Genomic DNA, 9,973 nt, shown 5'->3' with positions numbered 1-9,973 from the left:
TGCTTATTGCATTTGTGTGTAACAAATAAGAAATAAATGCAAAATAGTTTATGAATGAATGAGGCATTAACATCGCGCTTTATGATCAAGTACTTTAGTCCTGCAGGGCATCTCATCAGAAGCATCTCGTGCATATTGCATAAAAACGCACATCTTTCACTCAATACTTCTTGTTTTCGTGCGTAATGAAATGCGTTTATTTGTAAAACCCCGTCGTGTGGCTTCTGACCTGAACAGACAGTGTTAACAAACAAACCAAACGCATCATCTGTACAACTGTAATATTACCTTTCTGTCTGACAGCTCGTGCACGAGCGGGTGGGCGTGCTCGTGAACTGTCATGTACGGCGCAAGAGGTTTTTCGGTTTTCCGCGAGCTGCATGAAAGTCCATGTGTTGCGCTCCCGGAGAGTCAGATGACCGCCGCGTCTCCAACATGCACGAGACGCGATTCCTGTCCAGGATAAGGATGAAGAGAAGCCACTGACACTCAAAACACTCTCATGTGAAGGTAAGTCTTCTCTTCTAACCCTCACACACACACACACATATATACATCGACGGTCTTTAATAACTTTTGCGTCAACTTTGGGTAGAAAAAGCTCCTCTGCGCGCGCCCGGGGGTGTCCAGCGCAGTCTGATGTAAAGACGTTAACGTTGTTTTCCATTCAACAGATGGCCGTTTCGGCAAACCACAAACTTTGGGATTATTGCAGAAGACTGTCGGAGATGTTTGACGCCGTTTGTCACTGAAGCGCGCAGATATGGATTCTCTGTACATCGCTATTGAGCTGGTGATCGCGCTCGTGTCTATCGTGGGTAATGTGCTCGTGTGCTGGGCTGTGGCCATCAACTCAACTCTCAAAAACGCCACCAATTATTTTCTGGTGTCTCTGGCCGTGGCCGATATCCTGGTCGGCTGCCTCGCCATCCCGTTCGCCATCACCATAAGCATCGGGCTGCGCTCGGACTTTTACGGATGTCTCTTTCTGGCGTGTTTCGTTCTGGTTCTGACTCAAAGTTCAATATTTAGTCTCCTGGCGGTGGCCATCGACAGATACCTGGCTGTGAAAATCCCCCTGAGGTGAGTCTCCGACGTTTTATTGTCCCAATGGTACCAGTTCAAGTGCGGAAAAACATCTTAACACGTTTTCTTGGAGGATCCGATGATGAAGAATCTTCTGCATGACCGTCTGACTTTTAAAGATCAAGGGTTTCATATCTCTTACGAAAATGAACCATAGTTTTAACACCATGGTGTACTGGTTAAGTGCAGTAATGTACTATATTTAAAGTAACTATACTTTACTGCGGTGTAACTATAGGAAATTAACAACCCGTAGTAAAAACGATAATATACTACAGTATTTATTTACAGTTTTTCTCAATTGTTTACACACATTTTCTGAAAGCATGCCTCATATTCTCAGAACTCTACAAACAAATCAAAAAACACAAACACAATGGGCAAAACCCCTCAATTCTCCTTCAAAATGACACTTCTCCATTCATCATAATGACTTTGCTCTTTATATGGTTCAGTGTTACACTTACTACAGACAGTCATAGGTGTGTTGTAAAATATTTGTAGTATATATATATATATAAAATAGTTTTTATAGTCAGAACACACAAACACACGATAACAAATATATTTTATTTTTCCAACAAAAACAACTACAGTGTTGCACTACAGTGGTGTACATACAAAACAACAGAAGAAGTTGTTGCATCTTCTCTTGGGTTTGGGTCTGACCACAGCACCTCATCCACATCACAAGCAATGTTTTTCAGTCCAGCCATGAAAAGCATCAGCTGTTATATCTCCACATGCGTCTTCTATAGCTTGGAGAAGGGGTATAGGCGTTTGTGACAGGTGTTTGCCCATGTGATGAGTCAGTGTTCATATTTGAATGGCAGTGTGTTCCCTGTGAAAACAAGAGATTTTTCTGCCTGAAAATTGTGCCAAATGCAGAGAATTGTGTGTAGTGTTTTGAAAAAAGTGTGTTTTAGAACTGCAATGTGAGTGTAAAGCAGGAATTGTGCTTGTAGTTTAGCAGAATTGGTTCAGGGGGTTGGTGAATGAGTTACATGTTGTGGTCATTGTGTCTCAAGTACCAATATTTGTGTGTAAACAATCGAGAAAAACTGTAATACACGCTTCTTCATTCATGTTCATTCATGTAGCCTAATTAAATGCATTGGACGTTAAATAGATATATCAATCATATTTTCCATCATGTCTACTATCCTGATGATGCTCATGGACAGAATAGCCACATAACACACTCCATGTAAATATATTCTTTTATTAAGTTTAGTAACAATGTTGTGGGATATTGCCGTAGTTTAGCCCTTGGTTTTACTACAAATACCATGGTTGATAAATCAATAAAAAGAGAAAGCAGAAAACGTGAGTGTTTGAGTTGCTAAGAAGAAAATACTCTTTGATCAGAGAGAACAATTGATGTCTTGAGATATAGATTTCCTAGAATTCCTGTTCCTGGAGTTCAAACGGAGGAGGATGCCCATTGAACACACATGAACTTGAAATGACATTCTGGCTTTGATTTTGACATCCTGACATGTCAATCTGACGTTCAGGTTTTGGAGAGCCACGTCATTTTAATGCTCAGTGTTGCTTCTGGTCAGACTTAGTTGAAATGTGTATAAAGAAGACAAACAAAAGCAGCTGCATTTTGAGTAGCATGCAAACAAAGAGTACACGTCTTATCTCATGCACGAGTGTAATCTCAGGCAAACATATTTTCCCAGCATGCAAAGGACGTAGGACACGCATGAAAACGGAATCTGTTTGTGTGTATCTTGAGGGAATTGAATTTCTGCAGGTGATAGTTTGGTATAAGGAAACACTTCTAATAAAGTGTTTAAAGCACTTCTGGGTGGTCATGCTACTCTCACAGTTTCATGGCCAAGATGTGCAGAACTGGTTTCTGGCTTCTGCTTGGACTGTGGTGACTGGAAACACTGGTTCTTGCCGTGATCGCTGTTAGTAGACCCTCCAAGAGGAACTCGATTTCCACAGTGTGCTGCCAAATTTCTCCAGTTTGGTTTTGTTCAACAGTTTGGACCACCACCACTTTTCTCTCTCTCTCTCTCTGCTTGGCCTAAGACTGTGGGGACTAAAGAGAGTTTAGATCCCAAAACAGTAGACAGCTATTACATAACATTGAGCGTGGTCTTGCATCCCAATGTCTTTCCGCTGGTGGAACAGCCAGATTCATTGTCCTGTAGATCAATTGCAGAGCATTGTGCTGGCAACGCAAAGGTCATGGGTTTGATCCCAAGGCATAATGATAAAAAGGCCCAAATGTAACTTAAAAGGAGCATTACCTTCCTCAAATGAGTCATTCATTGAGGGAAGTAAAGTTTCTTAGTACAAACACTCCATTTCGTCTGCCATTGGTTTGAAACAGATTGTCCTGACCCAAACACATCATTGGTCTGATGTCACTTAAAATTAAAATTAATCATTTGAACTTATATTTTATTGAACCGACTTAATAAATCGAGTTGAAAAATATTTTCAATCAGTTCAATATAATTTAGGATTAATTGACTATTTTTTATACTTACAATTGTAATGAAGCTGTTTAACTTAAGTTTTAAAGTTTGTAATGTCAATAAAGTTAGAGGATGGGAGGAACTCTGTGAGCTCAGAGATGACGTATTCTTGTAGGCTATCCGCGTTGGTTCCCTCGACCGAAAGCCTATACATTTTTCCCATAGACTTTTTGAAGATCGGAAGATGTGATTAACAAATGTTCATGATGTTTACACGTTTTGTCTATCAAGATAATCTTTACAGAAAAACACTTTTTTTGAAGCCTTAATAAAATCGGCAGAATTAAAAAGCTATCACGAGGTTATAAACAGACTACACATAGTCGCTTCACGTCATCACCACCAATTCTCAAACTTTATTAAAAACACGTTCCCTGGTAATTACTCTGTGAATGAATCTCCATCGATGATTTTTGGCATTTGTGCCCATCCATGTTGCATTATTTGTGAGCTTTATATGCGCGATGACGTCTAAGGAAGTAGTCACTTTTAGCAACTTGTTAGCATCCGCCGTTTTAAAGACACATTAAGGTTTAAAAAAAAATCACATGTAGATTATAATTGGTGTGTTTTATGTCATAGATTAAAACTTACAAATATTTAGAGGTTTTGTTTATCACAGACCTTATTTCAGGTGATTTACCACAAACCCAAAGACCGGAAGTCCTCTAACGCTAACTCGCTTCCGGGGTTTGCTTATAAAAACAAGTCATCTGAGGTACTCCTTTAGTTTACCCAAATATGAATAAAAGACACACGAGAACCAATGACATTTCACGTTATCGATGTGCCACAATATTTAAATTGACATTGTTGATCTGTATATTTCCATCAATATGACGAGGTATAAATAAAGCAGGTTCAGAAGAACATTTTATTATCAAATCTTTTATTCGTGTAAATCGGGGATGACATGAGGGTGCGTAATTCCTGTAAGAATTCTCATGTTCTGGCTTAATTTAGCCTTAATATATTATTCATCATCTCTAAAGGTTTTTATTTGCACATTAAATGACCCTCCTAACAATGTAAAAGGCCGTTTGATTTCACATAAATAAGTGACAACGCTGTAAATTGACGGACGGGTGACGCATCACAGGGTCACTTTATCGATCTTCTTAATAGCTGAGAAAATCCATTCCCGTGAATTTCTCCGGTGTGCATTCTTGAATTCCGAACAGAGACCGCTTACGTTTAATACAGTTACAAGAATCTGTAAGATTTTGAGTCTTGATGTCTTGTGGGTTGAACTATTCTGTGAACGCACCTGTTCACACGCATTAAACTGGGTCCGGATCTGAAGTGTTTTTTTCACTGAAACTGGAGCGTGTTGGCAGAGATGCGGCTGTGTGAAGCGGAAGCGGAACGGAAGGCCTGATGAAGGGATTTATGTGTGGAGGGGTAAAACAGCATGCAGGAGGGTCACAGACACTGAGACGGGGATGCCAGCGGGTTGTTGTCATGCCACAGCTAATCCACTCTTTCTCCATTCATGTGTCCTGAGAGCAGAGGAGCTCCGGTGCTGGAGAAAGAATAATGTACTGCGGCTGAATGTAAAACGTGTTTAACAAAAGGAGACTGTGCACTCTGAGATACACGCTATGACATCATCAGCAATGTTTTCTTGTAGTCCTATGTTTCGGTTCCATTTGGTTATGAAATGAAAATCCTCGACATCGTCTCATACGGTTCAAACCACATGAATATGATGCTTTTCACATGTGGGAAACACATATTGTATGAACATAGTGAAGAGTTTGGTTCCAAAATGAGGTTTTTAAAGATCATGTTTTTTTATCGTGCTTTCCAATTAATGTCAATCAAACTGCAGTTGGTTTGTTTTGATTCGAGCCATAACAACCCAAATTAATACAGCTAACTAACACAAATAAACACAATAAAAACATGTTAACATTATAAAAAAGTGATCTCATTTCAGAGCCAAACTCTTCAAATTTGACATGATATTTTTGCTGAATCATTACTATTGGTCCATTTTCATGTCTGTCTGCAGGTTTGCAGATTAAACCAATGAAATGTGTCGAAAACCGCTCGTCAACTTTGACAACAGTGTTTAACTCTGAGAAAATGTAAAAACTAATGTGGCAGGTTGGAGATAAAGTGCATGCTTTCGTTCCAACAGTGACATTATGATTTTGGAACAAACTAAATGTCATATACATATTTAGATTTACATAGTTTATCTGATGCTTTTATCCAAAGTGACAGACAAATGAGATGAACAATGGAAGCAAGCGCCACAACAAAAAGGGCAACAATGTGTCAGTGCTGTGAAATTTGTGAAATGTAACCCATGTGAAATGTTGTGACGTGGGTTTCAACACCAAAATGTTACGAACTAAAACCAAACTTTACAATTTAAGTGCTTCAAAAAAATGGAAATGAGGAAAAAAAAAACAGAGAATTTGATAAACATAACAGATAAACGTGTGAAAATTGAGACATGAGAAGTTTCTCCTGATTTACAGTATTTTACTCTTGTCTTTCCAAACCTGTATCACATTCGTTCTTCTACTGAACACAGAAGATATTTTAAAGAATCTTGGCAACCAAACAACATCAAACCCCATTGACTTCCATTGTATGAGCACAAAACCACACAGACATTTCTCAAAATATCTTCTTTATTGAAGGAATGGTTCACTTTCAACACACATTTTCATGATAATTTACTCACGCCTGTTGTCATCCAAGATGTTTATGTATTTTTCTTTAGTCGAAAAAGAAACTAAGGTTTTTGATGAAAACATTCCAGGATTATTCTCCATATAGTGGACTTCAATGGACTCCAAACGGTTGATGGTCAAAATGACAGTTTCAGTGCAGCTTCAAAGGGCTTTAAACGATACCAGACGATGAATAAGGGTCTTATCTAGCGAGACGATTGGTCATTTTCTAAAATAAATAAAAATGTATATGCTTCATAAACACAAACGACTTCATGTAATACGTAATCACGTAGAAAAGGTCACGCTTGACGTTGGTTGGGCAGGGCGAAAAAATCCATCTCATCTTCTCCTCCAAGTTCAAAATTGTCTGACTGAATTTGAGGTCTTCATAAAAATTAGCACATCAAGCCCTCGTCTAGCGATCCCAGTGCTCTGACATCTAAAATGATCTTTATTTGTACGTTTTCTGAGATGTTTACCTAAATCTATCCTACGATGCATGCCCACCCGAAGCGAATAAGCAATGTCGCAAACAAGCGTTTGTTTTTTTGCTTTCGGTTTTGAAACATGCAAGAATGAGAAAGATTCACATTACATTTATGCATTTGGCTTTTATCCAAAGCGACTTACATTGCATTATCCTATACATCTATACATATTTATCTGCAATCCCCTGGGATCCAACCCACAACCTTGCGTTGTTAACACAATGCTCTCACCACTGAGCTACAGCTGGCTGGTCCTGCCCAAGTCCACTTCTGATTGGTCAACTTCAGACGGATTGACAGATCTGCTCGTTTAACTTCATACACATGAAGACTTCAGACCGAGAGCTCACAAATGATCGGGAGGTCAGGAAGTGCTCGTAACATACTAGGCTCGTAATTCCACACACAAGATACGAGCCGCGACCATACGAGCTTAAATGATTTCTTCCCGAATGTGAGCTTGAGCGACAGCAAAATCGCACCGTGTATGTCCGCCTTAAGGGAGGATAAATGATGACAGAATTAGTTTTAGGGCGGAGTTTCCCTTTAAGCATATGTGAACGACACAATTTCAAGTTTGACTTTCGAAAAATCTAACTCGAGTGATTGTTGCTATGCAGTTTCTATAGTGTTCATTGTGTTTTTGTTGTTGTTTGGTTTGTACAGTAGGTGTTTTTTTTACCGGCACCACCCGCAAGTCTCTGCGATAATCTAGAGCCCAGATATGGTTAGTATCTGCTTTTCGTAACACAGCAATGCAGTAATTTTCTGAATTAAGAAACAAACGATGTGTCCAAAGTACACATCAAACATGAGTGAAAACATAAATAATATACAAAAGAAAATAGGAGCATGTAGTTATCTGCGGAGAGAGATGTTGAGGTTATCTCACGATACTTTCTCTTTGGCTGTATCGGTCACCGGGATGGCAGCGGTGACGGCAGTGGCGTCTCGGGTCTCAGAGGTCGGCTCAGGGATAAATAATGCACCTCTTGTACCGCTCACCTCCCTCCATCAGAGGCGGCAGAATCTGAGTCATCTGTGGTTGTGTGATTCATTGAAAGTTGGAGCCATCAGTCACCCGAGTGTGTTTACGTGGAGCGTTCTTCCTAAACCTACCCGACATCCCCCATCCCTATCTCTCTGCTTCTGTCTGGTGCAAATAATGTTTCATGTGAGCTTATCGAACGTGTATAAATGTTTTGATCTTCAAGGGATGTGGTTGTAAACTTCTTGTGAAGATATTTTGAGAAACGTCTCAGTCAATGGGGTTTAATGTTGTTCGGAAGAAAGAACGTCATACAGGTTTAAAATGACACGAGAGTGAGTAAACGATGATTTTTGGGTGACGCGTCCATCGAACGTCAAATCCCTCGACTTGCTCTGTCTTCATCTTCTCTCTTTCTTGTGTTCAGGTATAAGGAGCTCGTCACTGGAAAACGAGCGCACAAAATCATCGCCATTTTATGGATCCTATCCTTTATCATTGGACTCATCCCGTTCGTGGGTTGGAACCGTAGAGACGCGTCCTGCTCCGGAAAACCGAACATCTCGACTCCGGCCGACAACGTCAGTGATGCGTGCGGAACCGAAGCGGGCTTCCTGCACAGCTGCTGCCTGGAGTGTCAGTTTGAAAACGTGGTGGACATGAGCTACATGGTTTACTTCAACTTCTTCGGCTGCGTGCTGCCGCCGCTGCTCATCATGCTGGGCATCTACGCCAAGATCTTCACGGTGGCGCGCAGGCAGCTGCGTCAGATCGAGCTGAAGTGCGGCGCCAGCAACGGAGACAGTCACCGCCGCAGCCTGCTGCAGCGCGAGATCCGCGCCGCCAAATCCCTCTCCATCATCGTGGGCTTGTTCGCTCTCTGCTGGCTGCCCGTTCACATCCTCAACTGCCTCACGCTCTTCTACAGACAGCTGGAGAAACCCGGCTTCGTCATGAACATCGCCATCATACTCTCGCACGCCAACTCCGCCGTCAACCCGATTATTTACGCCTACCGCCTCCGGGAGTTCCGAGTGACCTTTAGGAAGATCCTCAGGCGTCATTTCTTTTGTCGGCGGGACGACTTGTATCTCAGCGCCAAAGGTAGCAGCAGTCACAGAGACCAGATCACAATGACTATTGATCCTCTGCTATAGATGCGGATGATGGTGAAACATGGAGGAGAAATGTTTACATTCCAAAGAACTTCACTATTCACGAAGACTTGTGATAAACTGTGAAAAAACTTTCATCCCTACGACTCTTTGGAAATATTTATGGACTTGGCCTAGCGCTAAACCTCCGCACATCAGCACAGGGATCAACGTGATGCCTGAGAACTCGAGTACGAGTTTAATATATAAACCTGTGGACCAATAACACAACAGGCTCTGGAGATGGAAGAGCCCAGAAATCCAATCTGCCACGTAAGAAAACTCGTTTGATCGTGAGCGCCGTCATAACAAGTGTTGTTCTAAGTGCCATGCTTGAAATCATTTGATGATTTTGTTATGAACCGATGGTTGAGTGCTCAGGAATACACACGAGGTAAAACAAAAACCTTTCTAAGAACCTGTAAAAGAGGAACCATAAAACCATGCCGTACAAGGCCGGTGAGGAAAATGACTCTGCTTTTAGTCTTTGTCAGTTTAAAGACTTCTGTGGTTTTGGTTGTCACTCCACAGCACAATTGAAAAGATACTTCACCCCAAAATGAACATTCTGTCATCATTTATTCACCCTCGTGTCACTTCAAACCAATATTTTGAAACAAAGTTGGACCCCACTGACTTCCACTGTATGGACACAAAACCACTGAAACATTTCTTCATATATCGATGTAAACAGCTTTTGTGGGCGAATGACATTTTGGGGTTAACTATCCCTTTAAGTGAAGGACATCAAAGGACAGCACCGTACGGCGACCCCCAAAAGTATCTGGACGCTTCAGTTGCACTTAAATGTAAATCACTGAATTCGAGATCATTTCACATCTTAGTTATTATTTGGCAAGTCATCACGTTTGTGCGCGTATGGTGCCAAGACTGGTCTTCTGCTGTGATTGGCTCTTGAGGTGTGTAACCCGTCAGCCAATAAGCTCGCATGCTCCATGCGTCTTTAACATTCAAGAAGTCTTGTTCAGCTGTGTGATGTACGGCGATGTTACGTCCATCACGTGAATGGCATGTGTTACAGCAGCGTAAGCAGATCTGAACACACCAA

At 41.1% G+C, this 9,973-nt stretch overlaps 1 protein-coding gene across 1 annotated transcript; it reads left to right on the top strand.

Annotated features, from left to right (window-relative positions):
- The first annotated feature begins 386 nt into the window (after nt 1-386).
- On the top strand, nt 387-9,053 carry adora2b (adenosine A2b receptor). The gene is made up of 3 exons (XM_079450508.1): nt 387-510; nt 675-1,083; nt 8,178-9,053. The coding sequence occupies exons 2-3, from the start codon at nt 764-766 to the stop codon at nt 8,905-8,907; spliced, it is 1,050 nt and encodes a 349-aa protein (XP_079306634.1). The 5' UTR covers nt 387-510; nt 675-763; the 3' UTR covers nt 8,908-9,053.
- The last annotated feature ends 920 nt before the right edge of the window (nt 9,054-9,973 follow it).

This window comes from Barbatula barbatula (genome assembly GCF_947034865.1).
Source record: "Barbatula barbatula genome assembly, chromosome: 2".
In the NCBI taxonomy this organism is placed as follows: Eukaryota; Metazoa; Chordata; class Actinopteri; order Cypriniformes; family Nemacheilidae; genus Barbatula; species Barbatula barbatula.
Note: the sequence above shows the minus strand (reverse complement) of the source record. Positions and strands in the feature narration are given on the sequence as shown.

Bases quoted from the DNA above. Each gene is read 5' to 3' on its own strand.
- adora2b (XM_079450508.1), top strand. From the start codon at position 764: ATGGATTCTCTGTACATCGCTATTGAGCTGGTGATCGCGCTCGTGTCT. The intron at 1,084-8,177 runs GTGAGTCTCCGA...TCTTGTGTTCAG, and splicing joins GCTGTGAAAATCCCCCTGAG to GTATAAGGAGCTCGTCACTG.